General features: G+C 43.4%; 1 protein-coding gene across 6 annotated transcripts in view; it reads right to left on the reverse strand.

Annotated features, from left to right (window-relative positions):
• Positions 1–8,496: 8,496 nt before the first annotated feature.
• Positions 8,497–22,589, reverse strand: part of mdm2 (MDM2 proto-oncogene) — a 44,551-nt gene continuing 30,458 nt past the window's right edge. For all 6 annotated transcript variants that reach the window (XM_086009382.1, XM_086009381.1, XM_086009383.1 and 3 more), the window contains 4 exons: positions 20,559–20,719; positions 13,243–13,371; positions 13,082–13,165; positions 8,497–12,537 (listed from right to left, as the gene is read on the reverse strand). In XM_086009382.1, the coding sequence (XP_085865508.1) occupies positions 12,016–12,537; positions 13,082–13,165; positions 13,243–13,371; positions 20,559–20,719 (896 nt within the window). In that variant the 3' untranslated portion in view covers positions 8,497–12,015. The remainder of the gene's footprint in view (positions 12,538–13,081; positions 13,166–13,242; positions 13,372–20,558; positions 20,720–22,589) is intronic.

Genomic DNA, 22,589 nt, shown 5'->3' on the forward strand with positions numbered 1-22,589 from the left:
GCGAGGATGGAAAGGATTGGAGAATGAGGTTTAAAAGGGGCAGCTGGTGGAAGAGAAGAGAAAAGAAGCCAGGGGTTATCTTTGCTTTCTTGGATGATCCTAGAGTAGTGGGTGTTTTACAGAAGACAACAAGGCCCTGCTGTGCTTGATGTGGTACAGTCAGATATGGCGATGGATGACTAAACCAATTGTGCACCAGATACACTCCAGTCTTCATACCTAGTATTTAAGGTTGAACACCGTTTCTTAAATACCATACATGAATGAAAAAAACGTCTAATATGAAAAGAATAGGTTTACAGGTGGAATTGTAAAATAATCCATGCAAGTTTAAATTAATTTCCAATCTAAACCAGTGTTTAACCAAAGGCCTTTAAAAAAAAAAAAAAAAAATCCTGTTAGGAATCTGAACATTTCATTTGAGCTGATCATATCACAGGGTGACCAGGTTAAATTAGGTCATGAAAATCAAGTTGACACTTGGCAGCCCAGGCACCCAAATTTTGTATGAAGCACGAGAGATTTTTTCTTTGTTTTAAAAAGGTGGGGAAAAAGGTAAAGACTAAAAAGAAATAGTGGATACAACCCTAAATTTTCAAAGCATGTAGAAATCCCATCTGGTGTGAGAAAAAAAGATTAGCTTTAAGGCATTGGAGTAACTGAGCCAGGCCAGAAAGGTCGCAAGGTTGATCCCTGGTCTGTGCAATTATCCAGACAGCAGCAAGGTCAGCACAATTATCAGAGAATGATACAGCACAGGAGACCACTGTTGGCCAAGGGAGGAGCAGAAACAGAACATAAAAAATAGGAGGTGTAGGACATTTGGCCCCTCGAGCCTGCTCTGCCATTTAATGAGATCATGGATGATCTGATCTGGGGCTCAGCTCCATTTCCCTGCCCGCTCCCCATAACCCATCACTCCCTTATTGTTCAAAAATCTGTCAAACTCCACCTTAAATATATTCAATGACCCAGCCTCCACAGCTCTCTGGGGCAGAGAATTCCACAGATTTATGACCCTCAAAGAAGAAATTCCTCCTCATCTCAGTTTTAAATGGGCAACCCCTTATTCTGAAACTATGCCCCCTAGTTCTAGATTCCCCCACGAGGGGAAACATCCTCCCTGCATCTACATTGTTGAGCCCCCTCAGTATCTTATAGGTTTCAATAAATCACCTCTCATTCTTCTAAACTCCAATGAGTATAGGCCCAACCTGCTCAACCTTTCTTCATAAGACAACCCTTTCATCTCAGGAATCAACCTTGTGAACCTTCGCTGAACTGCTTCCAATGCAAGTATATCCCTCCTTAAATAAGGAGACCAAAACTGTATGCATTACTCCAGGTGTGGTCTCACTAATACCACGTAGAGTTGTAGCAGGGCTTCCCTTCTTTTATACTCCAGCCCCCTTGCAATAAAGGCCAACATTCCATTTGCCTGCCGGATTACTGGCTGTACCTGCATGCTAACTTTTTGTGTTTCATGCACAAGGGCCCCCAGGTCCCTCTGTACTGCAGCATTTTGTAATCTCTCTCCATTTAAATAATAATTTGCTTTTTTATTTTTCTTACCAAAGTGGATAACCTCACACTTTCCCACATTATACCCCATCTACCAAATGTTTGCCCACTCACTTAACCTGTCTATCTCCCTTTGCAGATTCTTTGAGTCCTCTTCACAACTTGCTTTCCCACCTATCTTTGTATCAGCAAATTTGGCTACATTACACTCGGTCCCTTCATCCAAGTCATTAATATAGATTGTAAATAGTTGAGGCCCCAGCACTGATCCCTGCGGCACCCCACTTGTTACTGTTTGCCAACCTGAAAATGACATTTATTCCAACTCTGTTTTCTGTTAGTTAGCCAATCCTCCATTCATGCTAATATATTACCCCCAACCCAGTGAACTCTTATCTTGTGCAGTAACCTATTATGTGGCCCCTTATCGAATGCCCTCTGGAAATCCAAATACACCACATCCACTGGTTCCCCTTTATCCACCCTGTTCGTTACATCCTCAAAGAACTCCAGCAAATTTGTCAAACATGATTTCCCTTTCTTAAAACTATGCTGACTGCATTATGATTTTCTAAATGTCCTGCTACTGCTTCCTTAATAATGGAGTCGAGCATTTTCCCCAATGACAGACGTTAGGCTAACTGGTCAATAGTTGCCTGCTTTCGGTCTGCCTCCCTTCTTAAATAGGAGAGTTACATTTGCAGGTTTCCAATCCACTGGGATCTCTCCAGAATCCAGGGAATTTTGGTATATTGCAACCAATGCATCCACCATCTCTGCAGCCACTTCTTTTAAGACCCCAGGATGCAGGCCATCAGGTCCAGGGGACTTGTCCACCTTAAGTCCCGTTAGTTTAGAGTAATATTTTTTTTTTTTTTTTTAAAGTGATTATTTTAAGTTCCCCCCTCCCTATAGCTTCTTGATTATGTATTATTGGGATGATTTTAGTGTCTTCTACCGTGAAGACTGATACAAAATATTTGTTCAAAGTCTCTACCATTTCCCTGTTCCCCATTATTAATTCCCCAGTCTCGTCCTCTGTGGGACCAACATTTACTTTAGCTACTCTTCCTTTTTACATACCTGTAGAAGCTCTTGCTATCTGTTTTTATATTTCTTGCTAGTTTACTCTCATAATCCATCTTCTAGAAACATAGAAGATAGGAGCAGGAGTACGCCATTCGGCCGCTCGAGCCTGCTCCGCCATTCAATGCGATCATGGCTGATCATCCAATTTCAGTACCCAGTCCCTGCTTTCTCCCCATACCCCTTGATCCCTTTAGCCTTAAGAAATATATCCAACTCCTTCTTGAATATATTTAATGAATTGACCTCTACTGCCTTCTGTGGTAGAGAATTCCACAGGTTCACCACTCTTCTGGGTGAAGAAATTCCTCCTCATTTCTGTCCTAAATGGCCTACCCCTTATCCTTAGACTATGACCCCTGGTTCTGGACTCCCCGACCATCGGGAACAGCCTTCCTGCATCTAGTCTGTCCAGTCTTGTCAGAATTTTATAAGTTTCAATGAGATCCCTTCTCATTCTTCTAAACTCCAGCGAGTACAAGCCCAATCATCCCAATCTCTCCTCATACGTCATCCCATCCATCCCAGGTATCAGCCTGGTGAATCTTCGCTGAACTCCTTCCATGGCAAGAACATCCTTCCTCAGAGAAGGTGACCAAAACTGCACACAATACTCAAGATGTGGTCTCACCAAGGCCCTGTACAACTGCAGCAAGACATCCTTGTTCCTGTACTCAAAACCCTCTCGCTACGAAAACCAACATACCATTTGCCTTCTTAACCGCCTGCTGCACCTGCATGCTTCCCTTCAGTGACTGGTGCACAAGGACACCCAGGTCTCGTTGCACTTCCCCTTCTCCCAATCTATTGTCATTCAGATAATAATCTGCCTTCCTGTTTTTGCTACCAAAGTGGATAACCTCACATTTATCCACATTATATTGCATCTGCTATGCTTTTGCCCAATCACCCAACCTGTCCAAATCATCCTGGAGTTTCTCAACATCCTCCTAACTGCACACACATCCACCCAGCTTTGTGTTGTCTGCAAATTTGGAGATATTACATCTAGTTCCATTGTCTAGATCATTAATATATATTGTGAATAGCTGGGGTCCAAGGACCGATCCCTGCGGTACCCCACTAGTCACTGCCTGCCACTCGGAAAAAGAGCCGTTTGTCCCAACTCTTTGCTTTCTGTCTGCCAACCAGTTCTCTATCCAAGTCAATACCTTGCCCCCAGTCCCATGTACCTTAACTTTACACGCTAATCTCTTATGTGGGACCTTATCAAAAGCCTTCTGAAAGTCCAAATACACATCCACTGGTTCTCCCTTGTCTATTTTACCAGTTACATCCTCAAAAAATTCCAGTAGATTAGTCAAGCACGATTTACCTTTTGTAAATCCATGTCGACTTTGTCCGATCCTGTCACTGTTTTCCAAGTGCTCTGCTATTACATCTTTTATAATGGACTCTAGCATTTTCCCCACTACCGATGTCAGGCTTACCGGTCTGTAATTCCCAGTTTTCTCTCTACCACCTTTTTTGAATAGTGGGGTAACATTAGCTACCCTCCAATCCATGGGTACTGTTCCAGATTCCATCGAATGTTGGAAGATGACCAGCGATGCATCTACTATTGCTAGGGCCACTTCCTTAAGTACCCTAGGATGTAGATTATCAGGCCCTGGGGATTTATCGGCCTTCAATCCCATCAATTTCCCTAACACCATTTCCCTACAAATACTGATTTCTTTCAGTTCCTCCCTTTCATCAGACCCTATGTTCCCCAACATCTCTGGGAGGTTATTTGTGTCCTCCTGTGAACACAGAACCAAAATATATATTTAATTGGTCTGCCATTTCTTTGTTCCACATTATAAATGCCCCTGATTCTGACTGCAAGGGACGTATGCTTGACTTCACCTATCTTTTTCTCTGCACATATCTATAAAAGCTTTAAAAGTCAGTTTTTATGTTCCCTTCAAGCTTACTCTCATATTCAATTTTCCCCTTCTTAATTAATCCCTTTGTCCTCCTTTGTTGAATCCTAAACTGCTCCCAATCCTCAGGATTACAGCTTTTTCTGGCCAATTTATATGTCCTCTCCTTGGATCTTATGCTATCCCTAATTTCCCTTGTTAGCCACGGTTGAGTCACCTTTTTTGTTTTATTTTTATGCCAAACTGGGATGAACAAATTCTGTAGTTCATCCATGCGGTCTTTGAATGTTTGCCATTGCCTATCCACCGTCAACCCTTTGAGTGACATTCCCCAATCAATCCTAGCCAACTCACGCCTCAGACCATCGTAGTTTCCTTTATTTAAATTCAGGACCCGAGTCTGAGTCAACTACTTCATTCGCCATCTTAATGAAGAATTCGATCATATTATGATTGCTCCGACCCAAGGGGCTTCGTACAACGTTTGCTAATTACTCCTTTCTCATTACATAATACCCAGTCTAAGATGGCCTGATCTCTGGTTGGTTCCTTGACATATTGGTCCAGGAAACCATCCTGTAAACACTCCAGGAATGCTTCCTCCACAGTATTGTTACTAATTTGGTCAGCCCAATCTATATGTCGATTAAAGTCATCCAGGATGACTGCTGTGCCCTTATTGCACGCTTCTCCAATTTCCCTTTTAATGCCATCCCCAACCTCCGCATTACTGTTTGAAGGTCTATACCACTCCCACTAACGTTTTCTGCCCCTTGGTATTTCTCAGTTCTACCCATACAGATTCCACATCATCAGAGCTAATATCCTTCCTTACAATTGTTAATCCCTTCTTTAACCAGCAATGCTACCCCACCTCCCTTTCCTTTTTGCCTATCTTTCCTGAATATTGAATACCCTGGATGTTGAGTTCCCAGCCTTGGCCACCCTGGAGCCATGTTTCCGTAATCCCAATCAAATCATATTCGTTTACCTCTATTTGCGCAGCTAATTCATCCACCTTATTACGAATGCTCCTCGCATTAAGACACGAGGCCTTCAGGCTTGTTTTTTTAAAGCTCTTCGACCTATTAGAATTATTATTTACTGTGGCCATGTTTGATTTAAACCATTGATTTCTCTGACTGCCACTTTTGTTTTTCTCCTTCCTATCTTTTGCTTTTATCCTCGTTTCCCTTTCCTCTGTCCCCCTGCCATTTTAGTTTAAACCCTCCCCCAGAGCACTAGCAAACACTCCCCCTAGGACATCAGTCCTGGCCCTGCCCAGGTGCAAACTGTCCGGTTTGAACTGGTCCCACCTCCCCCAGAACTGGTTCCAATGTCCCAGGAATTTGAATCCCTCCCCCTGGCACCATTCCTCTAGCCACGTATTCATTTGAAATATCCTTCTATTTCTACTCTGACTAGCATGTGGCACTGGTAGCAAGCCTGAGATTACTACCTTTGAGGTCCTATTTTTTAAATTTACCTCCTAACTCCCTGTATTCAGCTTTTAGGACCTCATCCCATTTGTTACCTATATCGTTGGTACCTATATGCACCACGACAACTGGCTGTTCACCCTCCCCTTCCAAAATGTTCTGCAGCCGCTCGGAGACATCCTTGACCCTTGCACCAGGGAAGCAACACACCATCCTGGAGTCTCTTTTGCGGCTGCAGAAACGCCTATCTATTCCCCTTACAATAGAATCCCCTATTACTATAGCTCTACCCCTCTTTTTCCTCCTGTCTTGTGCAGCAGAGCCACCCCTGGTGCCAGGAAGTTGGCTGCTGCTGCCTTCCTCCGATAAGCCATCCCCAACAGTACTCAAAGTGGTATATCTGCTTGAGGGGGGGGGGGGGGGGGGGGATGTCCACAGGGGACCCCTGCACTACCTGCCTGCACCTAGTACTCTGCCTGTTGGTCACCCCTTCCCTTTCTGCCTGTCCAACCTTTGCCTGTGGTGTGACCAACTGCTTAAACGTGTTATCCACGACTTCCTCAGCATCGCGAATGGTCCAGTATGTATCCAATCGCAGCTCCAGCGCTGCAATGCGGTCTGCCAGTAGCTGCAACTGGACACACTTCCTGCACACATAGTTGTCAGGGACACAGGAAGTGTCCGAGTTGCAGGAGAAGTATGCCATGGGGCCAGGCTCTCCGGTCATGACTTACCCTTTAATTAATTGAAATTAAATTAAATCAAATCAATCCCACCAATTACACTACAGTTAAATGGTATAGTTAAGGGCCCTGGTTTACCAACAGTCCCCGCTACACCACAGAGACTTTAGAAACTATAAACCACAGAGTTAAGGTTTAAAGAGAGAAATACTCACCAACCAATCTCTATTATTTTTTTAGTTATCCTTTGCCGGTTTTAAACATTTCCCAATCCTCTGGCCTTCCACTAATCTTGGCAACATTGAAAACAAAGGCATACAATTTGATACCATCCTTTACTTCCTTAGTTAGCCATGGATGATTCTCCCTTCTCAGTCTTTCCTTCTCACTGGAATATATTTTTGTTGAGAGTTATGAAATATCTCCTTAAATGTTTACCATTGCTCATCAACCATCTTACCCTTTAATCTATTTTCCCAGTCCACTTTGGCCAACTGCACCATTCCGTCAACCACGTCTTTGAAAAGAGCTATCCCAATTCGTCCCACTCCCCTGCTCTATCCCCATAGCCCTGCAAATGTTTCCACTTCAAAGTATTTATCCAATCCCCTTCTGAATGTTATTAAATCTGCTTCCACAACCTTTTCAGGCAGTGCATTCCATAATTTTCTTTTCTCATGTCGCCTCTGGTTCTTTTGTCAATTACCTTAAATGGGTGTCCTTTGGTTACCGGCCCTTCTACCACAGGAAACCCTTTCTCCTTATTTACTCTATCAAAACCCTTCATGATTTTGAACACCTCTACCAAATCTCCTCTTAACCTTCTCGGCTACAAGGAGAACCACCTAGTTTCTCCACACAACTGGAGTCTTTCATTCCTGGTACCATTCTAGTAAATCTCCTCTGCACCCTCTCTAAGGCCTTAACATCCTTCCTAAAGTGCCCAGAATTGGCCACAATGCTCCAGCCTAACCAGTGTTTTATAAAAGGTTTAGTAGAACATCCTTGCTTTTGTACTTCATGCCTCTAGTTATAAAGCCAAGGATTCCATATGCCTTTTTAAACAGCCTTCTCAACTTGCCCTGCCACCTTCAAAGACTTGTGTACGTACACCTCCGGGTCTCTCTTTCTGCACCCCCTTTAAAACTATCATTTATATTGCCTCTCCTCATTCTTCTTCCAAAATGAATAATTTCACATTTTCGGTTAAATTGCATCTGCCATGTGTCTGCCCATTTCACCAATCTGTCCATGTCCTCTAAGTCTGATCCTATTCTCCTCACTGTTGACTATATTTGAGTTTCGTCATCTGCAAACTTTCAAAATTATGCCCTGTATATCAAAGTCCCGGTCGAATATGTATTAAAGAGAGCTCTGGGGGGGGGGGGGGGGGGGGCACCACTGCATACTTTCCTCCAGTCTGAAAAACAACCGTTCACTGCTTTCTGTCCCTTAGCCAATTTCGTATCCATGCAGCCACTTCCCCATTGTGGCACTTTATCAAACACCTTTTGAAAGTCCATATACACATCAACCGCACTACCCTCATCAACCTTTGGTTACTTCAATTTGACATTGAATTCACCCACTAATTCACCCGTCTTCCTCTACTTCTCAATCCTTAATCTCATGGCTTAAGGAGGTACACTGCTTGTTCACCAATGTCCCAGATGCCTGGCTGCACCGTTATCAGCCAGCAACATTGTGGGCAAAATTTTTAAAACCTAAAACGTGCACGAACAAGTCTAAAAGCATGCTGCGAAATGCCCTGGTCCAGCCAATCCTTGCCCAATGATTCTAGTAGTTAAACATTTACCACTAAAACATTTGTGTATTTTATTGGGTAAATGTGGTTTAAATCGATTTATTCAACCAACTACATTGAAATTTGAAAATAAAGTTTATACTCTTAACTTAAACAGCACCTTCTTTACAAAGGCACGTGAACCTACACATATATTCAATACATCTTTTTATTGAACATTGTAGGAAATGTATTCATTTTTTAAAACCAAACATTGTAAAACAATAAGCACAAAATCATTGCAACTCCAACATATGCTAACTCAAACCAGAGGTATTTAAAAAAATTCAGTTACATTTCAAAATATTAAACCAAGTATTCTAGTATTACCAAACCTATTTACTGGAAATGGTTGCCATTTTAGACCAACTTATTGAACTTTTACCTGGATCATAAAGCTACAACAGCAGCTCCACAGAAAACAAAACCTGGGCAAAATAGGCAGGATGCAAATTGTCCACTAAATGCTCAAAACTGAAACCTTACAAGAACGCCTCAAAATTTTCTTCACTTTGCCAAGACACTTAAAACTTCAGAAGCTTCTTCGAGCGAGACATTTTAGGTTGCGATAGTCCATAGACAGCTTCTTTCTTGAAGACGCACTATTGTCACGTATCCAATGGGTCCATTTCTAAGTCAGCTAGGTATGAATCAAAATGCTTCCTTGTGCAATGCCAATCTTTTCAATGTTGCTGGTGCACTGGGATTGGCATTTGAAGCTAGCAAATGTACTTACCTACACTTGCATAATATTGTGGCCATCAATTAAGAGACCAAAACAAGTCACTGAAGTTTGTTTTATTACAGCTGGAGGACAAGTCATGAATTATGGATGGGTCTGGCTGATAACATAGAAAATCCTCAGATTTGAAATTAATTTCTCTGCTACGAAGTGCCTTCAGAGGACGGTGGAAGAAAGAGCAGAGAAAGAGCTTTGCTCACACTCCCAATATTGCAGCATTCCTTCATTTAAAGTCTGAAATGCTAGCACAGGCAAGATTTATGCTGTATTTACTTCACAATACGGTCACTAAAAGAAGCCTCCAATTCAGAGGCTGTACTGTAAAGTAAATGAGGTGCAGAGTCATCTAAATAGTGGTTTTCAATCAGAAACACCAACAGTGAATACACTGCCCTGGAAACACAGGCAGGTGGTTTTTGTTGCTTGCTGGTCTCTACAGCTATCTGGAATGTCTGATAACTAAAATAGTAGGGACAACATACAACTATATATATGCAAAATCACCTATTTTTCCAACTTTCATCCATCCAGTATTTCAATTTCTAGTCTGTGTGATTTACCCAGTAGGAAATGAGGCAGATTCCACAGCACTGGAAATATCAGCCTGTATTACAGAACTGTTTCTGGAAATGATTCTGCAACATAAAAAAAGCAGCACAAAAGTACTGAGTTGCTGCACACCTTCCACATCTCACTGATCAGAGATTTCTACCAATGCCAGTAAGGGGTGCAACAGCCCAGGTTGCTCAGAATTCAATATGTCCCTCCCTCCCAAGGCAGCTGCTGTTCTAACCAAGGTCTATTCATTACAACCAAGATCAGAAATTTACTCAAATGAAGGTTTCACAGGCATGAGCCTGCAAACCACCATTCTCTAGCCACCGCACAACCTTTACACTTAATAAATGATGCTACAACTTACTTTATGAGGGGCTTTTTTCTTGCGAAGAATGGAAGAGGAATCAAAACATAAGCGCTATTTTGTCTACTATTACTAGGATCTGCAAAATCTGTAGTTTGGCAGAAAGCTAGCAAATACAGAAAGATCAAGGGAAGGTCAATCATATGGACGGAAATTAAAACTCAAGTTCTCCTTCCCTTAATCATTCCATGCTTTGAAGTCATTTTTAATGCTATCCATCTCTTGCTATTAGTTTTTTAAAACTTTTTTCATTTTTCTTTTTCTCACTAGTTCACATCCCCAAATCAGTTGGCAGCAGTACATTTCCAATTCAGGTTCCTCCGACTCGCCATTAACCCGGTTGAACAATTAAAACTATTGACAAAACTGATTTCTCAACCTCTGCTACAGTACTGTGATCTCACTTCAGGAAACATGTCCCAACATGCAATTGTTCTGGTTTCACAAGTGTGGAGGGGATAATACAGCTTAAATAAAAGTCCAGAGATCACATGAATAGTCCAACATAATCAATTTGGCAAAAACAAAATACTGCAGATGCTGGAAAGGTCATCGACCTGAAATGTTAACTGTTTCTCTCTCTCCACAGAAGCTGCCTGACCTGTTGAGTATTTCCAGCATTTTCAGATTTTAAATAAAATTATAAATCAAGCTGGACTGGCCTAAATGGAACACAGCAACCTCAAACTCATGCAATGTTTTGTAATTCAGGAAATTGTGCAACTGTGACTTATTCAGCAATATCTGACTTGAACGAACAGCCCTTATTAGTACAATTTGGAACTTGGTTATATTTTATATAAGGTTTCTCTTCCCCTACGCACACACACACACACAATTTCTCTCCCCCTTGTTCTCTTGAAGGCACGGACTCCTACTGGGGTACATTTTCATAGGCTCCAGTTGCCCAATGGTGCCTTGCGCAAGTGGCCATGCTTCATGCATGACCAAAATAGTGAGCTTTGGCAGATTATTGCGTCAGAAGCCAAACTCAATCATGGCATCACCCGACATCCACACACGCACTTTGCATCAGTAATCAAGGCCAATTTTTCACGAGGGTCAATTGGAGTAGCCAGCTAAAAAATCTGCTATTTCAGACAGAGCAGACTTAGAACCTGGGTTCTTCTGGTCTCTGTGCAGTTATATGCTAGCTTTACAAAGAGTCATTAAGAAGCTCAAAGATCTGATTATTAAACATGTACCTAGATTTTATAATCTTATTAGCAAATATTCCAATTTTAAAGTTTCTATAAATGACTAATCGACAGGCTTCCTATGGAGATCAGCACTGGAGAATTGGCATAAGCAAACCCTTTGCAATAACAACTGATATCAGTCGCCAGGTTTGACAAATTCCTATTTGTAATGAGTACAGCCATTTGATTTGAAGTGAATAAAATTGTTTTGTGACAAATGCAATGGTTACTAAGAATTACAAATGTATCACATAGTAAGTGGCAGCAAACAATTATTATTTTGGAAAGTGACCAGGATTACATACAAAATTCTATGAAAATGTTTGTACATGACAGCCTTTTATGTAGTTTTTTGTTAACAAGACCCCTTCAATATTTTCTTCCTCTTTCTTAGCTGTTCCTGTACCAGGCAATTTCCAGTGGTAATGTTGCCCCACACATTCACCAATACACCTGTGAAACCATCTACGAATATCTACTTTAAAATTGAAGTGCATTCTTAAACACAAGATGTTAAAGCGTGAATTATAATTAACTTAACAGCACAATAGACTAGATTTTATGATCACCACACAAACAGTAACATTAATGGGTCATCATTATGATCATGAATCCTGGGCCAATATAGTTATATGGTGTACTACTTAAAACAGTAGTCAGTCTAAATTTTTCCTGAAGTAGTGACTGCCTCATGAAAAGTTAAAGCTACACCATCAATTATAAATAAATACATTTAACTAAAATAGGTCAACACAACCATTTGGATTGGCTCTCTGCACAAAGGGCATGGCTTGTTTCGCCTTTTCAGCTTCTTTGCACAAGTGTAACATGCGAGGAGATGGCCTGTCCTACCATGAACAATACAACCATTCTTTGGTCGTGTCTGACATATAACACAAGCTTCCAGAGGTCCTGAAGTGTTCAACTCGCCTTTCTCTCCCTTGTCTGCATTTACTTTTTCAGTCTCCTGGCTGCAGATGAAGCTACCAGATGTAGAAGGTTGCGAGCACTCAGTTTCTTGCGACTCTGAGCAATGAGAAGCCTCACTGATCAAGTCTGAGCAGTTTGATTCCTTTGACTCAAGTGATGTTGACTTCTTGCAATCGGGAACGTCAATACCTTCATCCTGCATGGTGTCACACCGCTGAAGTTTAGGCTTATCTGGGAGCCAGTTTTGGCGGAGGGACCAGCATCGATGACAGTACCGTGGCAATGGAGGATTCAACTCTTCACATTTGGAACATTTCCAATAATCCTGTAATTGAATTTTACTGCTGTAAATCTATTGTTTGAAATCTATTGTTTGAAACACATGTAACCATACAAAGGAAATGGGTAGCATTACTTAATTGTTGAGGTGATGCAGCAGACTGACCATGGGCAAGTTAACCGTTGCTATTTAGTTGGGGATCTTGGCTGCATTGCAGTACGCAAAATATAGGGAGTGAGAAAAAAAAATGATCTCTGGGTTGCTGCTGCAAGCTATCGATCCACATTGCCACAGATGGTGCGCTGCCCAGATAGTTCAGTGCCAAAAATGGTCTCAATTTGGAGAGAAGGCATCTAGCCTCTGCTCACCACCGCTCTGACACAGCTGTGATTAAACCTCACCATGTGGGTAGCTGTGAGCAAGACGCAGTTCAGTAACCTGTTAAATCATTGTGCTGCTGCAGGGGTTAAAAACAAAAAGGAATTGGTTGAGAGTTGGGTGGATGTGGGAAGGAGAAAGAGGAACATGATCAATGTAGAGAAAACAATACTGCGATATAAAATTACCAGCTAACCCAACCCCAACTTACAGCTGCAGATATTTCTGGATCAATTTCTTCAATAAAGGTGCCCTCATCACTGTCAGCAGCTTCATAAATGGCAACTTCATAAACCTGCAAGAAAGCTACTCTTAGTATCTTTCAATTTCTATGCACTTTTGAAATCAACAAATTTGTTGTTTGAAGCTTGCCTCTTCGTCACTTAGGTCTTGTGAATCCTCACTGAAATCACTATAATCGTCAGAGTGAATTGACTCGACCTCAAACTCAACGCTGAACTTATCACTGGAGTCTTCACCTTCAGTAGCAACATGAAGGTCCTGCAAGAGAAAAGCAAACAAGCTAGCGTCCATAACAACAAAAAAACTATCCAAAATATATCATGATTCACAAAAGGATAGCATAATCTGGTTGCTTGGAAGTAAACACACAGATCATCTCACACACAGTACTGAGTGCTCGGCTAAGATTCAAGTGAAACCCAAAATATACGACATTTTAGTTAATGCAGTTAAATCTCATCCGCCTTCTGCAATTAAATTTTAATTACATTAATGTCCCCCTCAGCAAGCAATTACAACATTTCCTCACAACTTCCATTGCAAGTAAAGGCCCACAAAAAATCTACATCACATTCCATTAATCCATCCAATTTTTGCTTATTACACAATTAAAAATACTTATTTTAGTATTCATTTTGTTTTGGTTTACTTTGATAATTCATTGAGTCATTAAAATAAAAGTTTGTTTCATGTATATAAGACTTCATTTGCAGCAAAATTATATTCCCAATAGCAAAAGACCCCCTGCAATTTTACAATTTCTGACGACGTTTAAAAATCACAAGTTTTGGGCTTCCTGAAAATTAAGCTTGCAGGGATGTTAACTGAAACATGCCTTGGGCAAAAAAAAACCCTAACTGACACTCTTCATGGCACTGTGCCCCTCAGTTTTCTCATGCTTCGCTGTCCTGAATGAGATGACTGATGTTGGGTATGGTTCCAAAAGCAATGGCAACCATTCTTCACATAGGATAATGAGTGTTGACAGGCTATTTAACTAAAAGACAGCACAACTTAGCCTAATCCTATTCTCAGTTAACACCCACATTTTGCCAACAGGAATTATTGGTTAGCAATCAGGACTGGGAAACCTGGCTGGTTTTCCTCCTACTCTCTCTTCCCAAGACTAATTGTAGTGCCCCAACTAAAACCCATCAACCAAATAGTGCTTCTAACCATTCAACCATTGGGGAGTATGTCAATTTACTTAATGACAAATTTTGTTTTGTACATTACAGTGGTGACTACACTTCCAAAGTACTTCATTGTTTGTAAAGTACTTTGGGACATCCAGGGATCATGAAAGGTGCTATAAAAATGCAATTCTCTTTCTTTCTTTGACATCATTTGCCAACAGTTGTCACCAATGCCCCCAACCAGGGAGCAGGATTGAATACAGAACAGAACTAGTAGTGGATAAAAGTCAGCAACTCAAGAAAACAAGAAAAAGAGTGCAATCCCAACATAATACAATTGTTGTAATTAAAAAAAAAAAATCACCATTCGTCATCGGAGGCAAGACTAATAAATACAGCACATGACTGGCTTTGGTGTATAACACAAGATTCTCTAGCAAAGTACTTCCCCTTCCTGTATTCCATATTAGAATCCAAGGCATCACTAGTGGATGAACAGAGTGAATAATTTTTCAAGAATCCACAATTCCTCAGTTTAGAACAGGTCATGAACAACTGGAAGTTTTGTAAATGCAACTGGCACCAATTGTGCATTACCCAACTGAAAGAATCTTAAGCAGAATAGGAAACTCCTGAATCTCAAGGCTATCAATTAACTAAGAAGGATCTGAGCAAGAACACCACTAGCTAATGTAGAACACAAATATATCATGTTCTAAAACTAAAAGTGAACTGCAAGACCAAAAAACTACAAAACATCTTCCATAAATCTCATACAAGCTTTAAACATAATAATGGAAGAAACCATATAAGCAGCATAATTTCTCCAATAACAAGCAGTCTTTCTTATAACCGATGTGCTGATGTCACTGACAAATAAAATCAGATGTAAAACCAAAACAAGGTCTTGGAAGAAGCACCGAGAGTAGCAAGGGCACAGAATGTACTCTGGGTGGAGGTCTTCAATGTCCATCAAGTGTGGCTCGGTAGCACCACTACTGACCGAGCTGGCTGAGTCCTGAAGGACATAATTGCCAGTCTGGGCCTGCGACAGGAGGAGAGAGAACCAACACGAGGGGAAAAACCTACTTGACCTCGTCCTCACCAATCTACCTGTCGCAGATGCATCTGTCCATGACAGTATTGGTAGCAGTGACCATCGCAGTCATTGTGGAGACGAAGTCCTGTCTTCACACTGAGGACACCCTCCATCATGTTGTGTGGCACTACCACTGTGCTAAATGGGATAGATTCAGAACAGATCTAGCAGCTCAAAACTGGGCATCCATGAGGCACTGTGGGCCATCAGCAGCAGCAGAATTGTATTCCACCACAATCTGTAACCTCATGGCCTGGCATATCTCTCACTCTACCATGACCATCAAGCCAGGGGACCAACCCTGGTACAATGAGTATAGAAGAGCATGCCAGGAGCAGCACCAGGCGTACCTAAAAATCCAGTGCCAACCTGGGCAAGTTGCAACTCATGCTAAAAAGAAGCAGCATGCTATAGACAGAGCTAAGCAATCCCACAATCAAGAGGTCACATCAAAGCTCTGCAGTCCTGCCACATCTAGTCGTGGTGAACCATTAAACAACTAACGGGAGGAGGCGGCTCCATGAATATCCCCATCCTCAATGATGGTGGAGCAAAAGGCAAAGCTGAAGCGTTTGAAACCATCTTCAGCCAGAAGTGCAGAGTGGATAATCCATATCGGCCTCCTCCGGAGGTCCCCAACACCACAGAAGCCAGTCTTCAGCCAATTTGATTCACTCCATGTGCTATCAAGAAATGGCTGAGCGCACTGGATACAGCAAAGGCTTTGGCCCTGACAACATCCTGGCTGTCGTGCTGAGGACTTGTGCTCCAGAACAAGCCGCGCCTCTAGCCAAGCTGTTCCAGTACAGCTATAACACTGGCATCCATCAGACAATGTGAAAAACTGCCCAGGTATGGCCTGTCCACAAAAAGCAGGACAAATCCAATCTAGCCAATTGCCACCCCATCAGTCTACTCTCAATCATCAGCAAATTGATGGAAGGTGTCATCGACAGTGCTATCAAACAGCACTTATTCACCAATAACCTGCTCACTGATGCCCAGTTTGGGTTCCGCCAAGACCACTCGGCTCCAGACCTCATTACAGCCTTGGACCAAACATGGACAACAGCTGAATTCCAGAGGGGAGGTGAGAGTGACTGCCCTTGACATCAAGGCAGCATTTGACCAGAGTGTGGCATGAAGGAGTCCTAGTAAAATTTAAGTTAATGGGAAACAGGGGGAAAATGCTCCACTGCTGGAGTCATACCTAGCAAAGGAAGATGGTTGTGGTGGTTGGAGGTCAATCATCACAGCCCCAGGACATCACTGCAGGAATTCCTCAGGGCACTGTCCTAGACCCAACCATCTTCAGCTGCTTCATCAATGACCTTCCCTCAATCATTAGGTCCTAAGTGGGGATGTTTGCTGATGACTGCACAGTGTTCAGTTCCATTCACAGCTCCTCAGATAATGAAGCAGTCCATGCCTGCATGTAGCAAGACCTCGACGACATTCAGGCTTGGGCTGATAAGTGGCAGGTAACATTCGCGCCACACAAGTGCCAGGCAATGACTATCTCCAACAAGCGAGCGTCAAACCACCACCGCTTGACATTCAACGACATTACGAATCCCCCACCATCAACATCTTGGGGGTCACCATTGACCAGAAACTTAACTGGACCAGCCACATAAATACTGTGGCTGCAAGAGCAGGTCAGAGGCTGGGTATTCTACGGCAAGTGTCTCACCTCCTGACTCCCCAAAGCCTTTCCACCATCTACAAAGGCACAAGTCAGGAGTGTGATGAAGACTCTTCACTTGCCTGGATAAGTGAAGCTCGCCACCATCCAGGGCAAAGCAGCCCGCTTGATTGGCACCCCACCCTCCAGCAGCAGCGTACTGCAGTTGCAGTGCACCATCTACAAGATGCACTGCAGCAACTCGCCAAGGCTTCTTCGGCAGCGCCTCCCCAAACCCGCGACCGCTACCACCTAGCAGGACAAGGGCAGCAGGCGCATGGGAACACCACCACCTGCAAGCTCCTCTCCAAGTCACACACCATCCTGACTTGGAAGTATATCGCTGTTCCTTCATAGTCACGGAGTCAAAATCCTGGAACTCCCCAACAGCACTGTGAGAGTGCCTTCACCACATGGACCGCAGTGGTTCAAGGCAGCAGCTCACCACCACCTTCTCAAGGGCAATTAGGGATGGGCAATAAATGCTGGCCTTGCCAGCGACACCCACATCCCATGAACAAAAAATCTTTTGCTTGGGTGGGGGGGGGGGGGGGAAAGAGAGAAAAGAGAAACAGAAACAACAACATATTTATATAGCGCCTTTAACGTAGTAAAACGTCCCAAGGCGCTGCACAGGAGTATTTTAAGACAACAAATTTGACACCGATCCACATAAGGATAAATTAGGACAGGTGACCAAAAGCTTGGTCAAAGAGGGAGGTTTTAAGGAGCATCTTAAAAGGAAGAAAGAGAGGTAGAGGCAGAGAGGTTTAGGGAGGAAATTCCAGAGCTTAGGGCCTAGTCAACAGAAGGCACAACCACCAATGGTTGAGCGATTATAAATCAGGGATGCTCAAGAGGGCAGAATTAGAGGAGCGCAGATATCTCAGGGAGGGGGGGTTGTGGGGCTGAAGGAGATTACAGAGATAGGAAGGGACGAGGCCATGGAGGGATTTGAAAACAAAGATGAGAATTTTGAAATCGAGGCGTTGCTTAACCGGGAGCCAATGTAGGTCAGCGAGCACAGGGATAATGGGCAAACGGGACTTGGTGCGAGTTAGGACACGGGCAGCCGAGTTTTGGATGACCTCAAGTTTACGTAGGGTGGACTGCGGGAGGCCAGCCAGGAGTGCATTGGAATAGTCAAGTCTAGAGGTAACAAAGGCATGGATGAGGGTTTCAGCAGGGGATGAGCTGAGGCAAGGGCAGAGACGGGCATTGTTAGAGGTGGAAATAGGCGGTCTTTGTTGTGCTGCGGATATGTGGTCGGAAGCTCTTTTCAGGGTCAAATATGACACCAAGGTTGCGAACAGTGTGGTTCAGCCTCAGACAGATGTTAGGGAGAGGGATGAGTCAGTGGTGAGGGAATGGAGTTTGTGGCGGGAGACCGAAAACAATGGCTTCAGTCTTCCTAATATTTAATTGGAGAAAGTTTTCTCATATCCAGAACTGTATGTCAGACAAGCAGTCTGACAATTTAGACACCGTGGAGGGGTCGAGAGAAGTGGTAGTGAGGTAGAGCTGGGTGTCGTCAGCGTACACGTGGAAACTAATGCTGTGTTTTTGGATGATGTCACCAAGGGGCAACATGTAGATGAGAACTAGGAGGGGGCCAAGGGTAGATCCTTGGGAGACACCAGAGGTAATGGTGCGGGAGCGGGAAGAGAAGCCGTTGCAGGTGATTCTCTGGCTACGATTAGATAGCTAAGAATGGAACCAGGCGGGTGCAGTCACACCCAGCTGGACGACAGTGGAGATGAGTTGGAGTAGGATGGAGTGATCAACCGTGTCAAAAGCTGCAGACAGGTCAAGAAGGACTAGGAGGGATAGTTTACCTTCGTCACAGTCACAAAGGATGTCATTTGTGACTTTGATGAGTCGTTTCGGTACTGTGGCAAGGGCGGAAACCTAATTGGAGGGATTCAAACATGGAATTGTGGGAAAGATGGGCACGGATTTGGGAGGCAACAACACGTTCAAGGACTTGAGAGGAAAGGGAGGTTGGAGATGGGGCGGTAGTTTGCAAGGACGAAGGGATCAAGGTTTGTTTTTTTGAGGGGTGATGACGGCAGATTTGAGGGAGGGGGACAGTACCTTTGGAGAGAGAACTGTTAACAATGTCAGCTAACATGGGAGACAGAAAAGGAAATTGGGTGGTCAGCAGTTTTGTGGGAATAGGGTCAAGGGAGCAGGAGGTGGGTCTCAGACAAGATGAGCGCAGAGAGATCATGAGGGGAGAGAAACTGGAGAAAGATGCGAGTTCAGGGCTAGGGCAGGGGGGAACCTTAGAGGAAGTTTGGTCCAGTGGGCTAGGGGAAGGAAAGGAAGAGGCAGCTGAACAGATGGTCTCAATCTTAGAGATAAAGAAGTCCATGAGCTCCTCACACTTGTTATCGGAGGCGAGGGTGGAAGAGACAGGGGAGGGGAGTTTAAGGCAGTTAGCAGTAGAGAATAGGAGCTGGGGTTTATCTTTGCATTCCAAAATTATTCTGGAATAGTGAGCAATTTTGGCAGACGAGAGCAGGGCCCGATAGTGCTTTATGTGGTTCAGCCAGATCTGGCGGTGAATGGCTAAACCAGTTGTCCGCCATATCCATTCAAGTCTGCGTCCCTTGGACTTAAGGGAGCGAAGATAAAAGCCGTACCAGGGGGAACGGCCAGGGTGAGAGAGGGCAATTGTTTCAGTAGGGACTAGGGCATCAAAGATAATGGTGAGGGTGTGGTTGAGCAGATCAGTAGCTGCAGAAATGTCATAGTGAATGGAGGGCCAGAGGCTGGACAGTTGAGATTTCATAAGTGCAGTTGTAAGAGAGTTGGGAGAGTGTTTTTTCCAGGCAGACACAGAAGGAAGTAGGGTTGGTGGGGTGGGGGGCGGGGGGCGGAAGAGGAGAAGGGGGATGTGGGTGGACAGCAATACGAGGAAATGGTCAGAGATGGCCTTATCTGCAATTGACACGATAGGAGTAGCGAGGCCACGAGAGATGGCAAGGTCGAGGGGGTAGCCATGAATATAGGTTGGGGAGTTTACATGGAGGGAGAGATTAAGGGAGGATAGCAGGCTAGTGAACGCAGAGGAGAGAGAGCATGATGAATTGAGTTGGAGGTTGTAATCACGGAGGATGAGAAGTCGTTCAGTGCAGAGGCTGAGGGAGGAGAACAGTGAAGATAGTTCAGTAATAAAATGTTTTATGCTTAACATGGCTACTGTGAGGTGACAATTTATTTTTGAGGAAGAAAGGTTTTCGTCAGGCAGTATTTGAAAGTTCAAGAACTGAACTGCACAAGAAAAACTGAATTCAAACAGCAGGGGGAGCAAAGTTCATACTGTGAAACAACAGAATCTGTTGACAATGCTCAGCAAGGCAGTCAGCATCTGTGGAAATTAACACTTTGAATGCAGACCCTTCTTCAAAACGTGCGTGTTTGGAAGAAGGACCAGAATGTTAACTTGCCTGTTCTCTTCACAGATGTTGACTGACTGTTTTCATAATTTTCAGCTAATGTTTCTATGTGATGTTTTACGAACCAGATGACTGGGAGAATCTGATGATTCACTGTTTCCATGTTCACGATGCAACTTGCTTATCAGGCACAAAGACAGATCATCCCAATGGAGAGAAATGCTATCTGATCGATGTCGTTTTCGACGTCTATTGTAAAACTGCTCATCAGATGACACGTCATTATCTAAAACACAAATTTCACATATCAGTTTTTAAGAAGAGCAACTCAAACAGTGGCCCAGTGGGCAATTCCAGTGTGGAAAGATACTCTGCATGCCCTTGTCGGAGCAGCAATGCCATTGTTAAGAGTCACAATTCTGCACATCAAACAACATACTAAGCCATATTGCAATGAGTAACACCAAAATAAGTCAAACAGAACCTAGTCAATAAGTGAGCCTTATTGCTCCAGTTGCCAAGCTATAGATTAAGTATAGCCTGCAGAATTTTAAACCTAATCAGGGTATAAGCTTTTTGTATTCCTTCCTACAACTCAGAAGTAACTTTAATCATAGTTTGGACAAGTCACAAAACCCTTAAACTGAAAAAAACAGCAACTATTTTTCCACCCCCCATTCGTTCATGGGACGTGGGCGTCACTGGCATGGCCAGCATTTATTGCCCATCCCTAATTGCCCTCAAGGTGGTGGTGAGCCGCCACCTCCTTGAACTGCTGCAGTCAGTGTGTTGAAGGCACTCCCATGGTTATTTTAGGGAGCAAGGTTCCAGCATTTTGACCCATGAAGATGAAGGAACGGCAATATATTTCCAAATCAGGATGGTGTGCGACTTGGAGGTGACGGTGTTCCTATGCGCCTGCTACCCTGTCCTTCTAGGCGGTAGAGGATGCGGGTTTGAGAGGTGCTGCCGAAGAAGCCTCAGCAAATTGCTGCAGTGCATCTTGTAGATGGTACACACTGCATCTTGTAGATGGTACACACTGCAGCCACGGTGCACCCATTATACCAGACCATCAAGTGCTTTACTGATTTTTTTTTTATAAAAAGGTCAAACAAAATAGTGCAGCATCCCTGAAAGAGCATATGCATAAAATCAACCATAAACTATAATGGACAAGTTTGACGGCATGTAGTCCCTCTATGAGCCAATCTACAGATTTCAAAATGTTTTAATCAGGAAGCATCAGCTGGACAGGGCACATAGCTTTCTTGTGTGGCAGAATTCAAGTGTATGGCATTGTAGATAGCCCCAATGCGGGCATCTGGTCCTTCCATATCAACCCCATGGTTTACATGAAAGAAAAGGTTTGCACTTACTGTCAGATGGTACCTGGCCAAAGAAAGATTATTATGCATGCCAGGAGCAATTAAACAAGATTGTACAGTAATCGGCATTGCCTGCATTATTTGGAGAAGCAGCACTGGGAGGATGACATTGCTCTGCATCAATGACTGCTGATCCAGAGAAATCTCCCAACAGCAGAGCAGCATCTTGGCCTGGATGCCTCATCCAATTGCTTTTCCTTGGTTGCCACCTTAATCTTCAAGAGAAGTACACTGTCCAGCTTTGACAATTAAAAAAAGTGCTCAGAAGAACAATGGCCAGGCACAGTGCCTCACGGTACCTTACAGAAGATACAATGGTTCCTAACTTAAGATCGGGTCGTAAGAAATGCAAGCAAATATGGAAAGTACAGCTATCTTTGCCTTCCTCAGGATACCAAAGTGTTCATTTGAAGCCAGGCCCAAGGGACTGCATTGACTCAGTCACTAACTTGCCTTTATGCAAGTTGCACCTCTGCTTTTACTGTAGTGTGACTTTTCAGGCCCAAAAAGGGGCACCCTCCTTTGATGCATTTCCTGCAACAGGGCCTCCAACAATGAGCATCAAAATTGACGGTGCTGCCCAGGTATAAAGTGATCAAAAAAGGTTTAATGAAATGTTGGCTTTTATTTCAAGGGGGTTGGAATACAAAAGAAAGGTAATGCTCAGTTGTACAGAGTATTGGTCAGACCCCTTCTGGAATACTGCATTTAGTTTTGGTCACCAAACCTCAGTAAAGATATATTGGCGGTGGAGCAGGTACAGCACAG

The sequence above is a fragment of the Somniosus microcephalus genome, chromosome 16 (genome assembly GCF_052327205.1).
Source record: "Somniosus microcephalus isolate GS21.2 chromosome 16, FLI_Smic_1.0, whole genome shotgun sequence".
Classification (NCBI taxonomy): domain Eukaryota; kingdom Metazoa; phylum Chordata; class Chondrichthyes; order Squaliformes; family Somniosidae; genus Somniosus; species Somniosus microcephalus.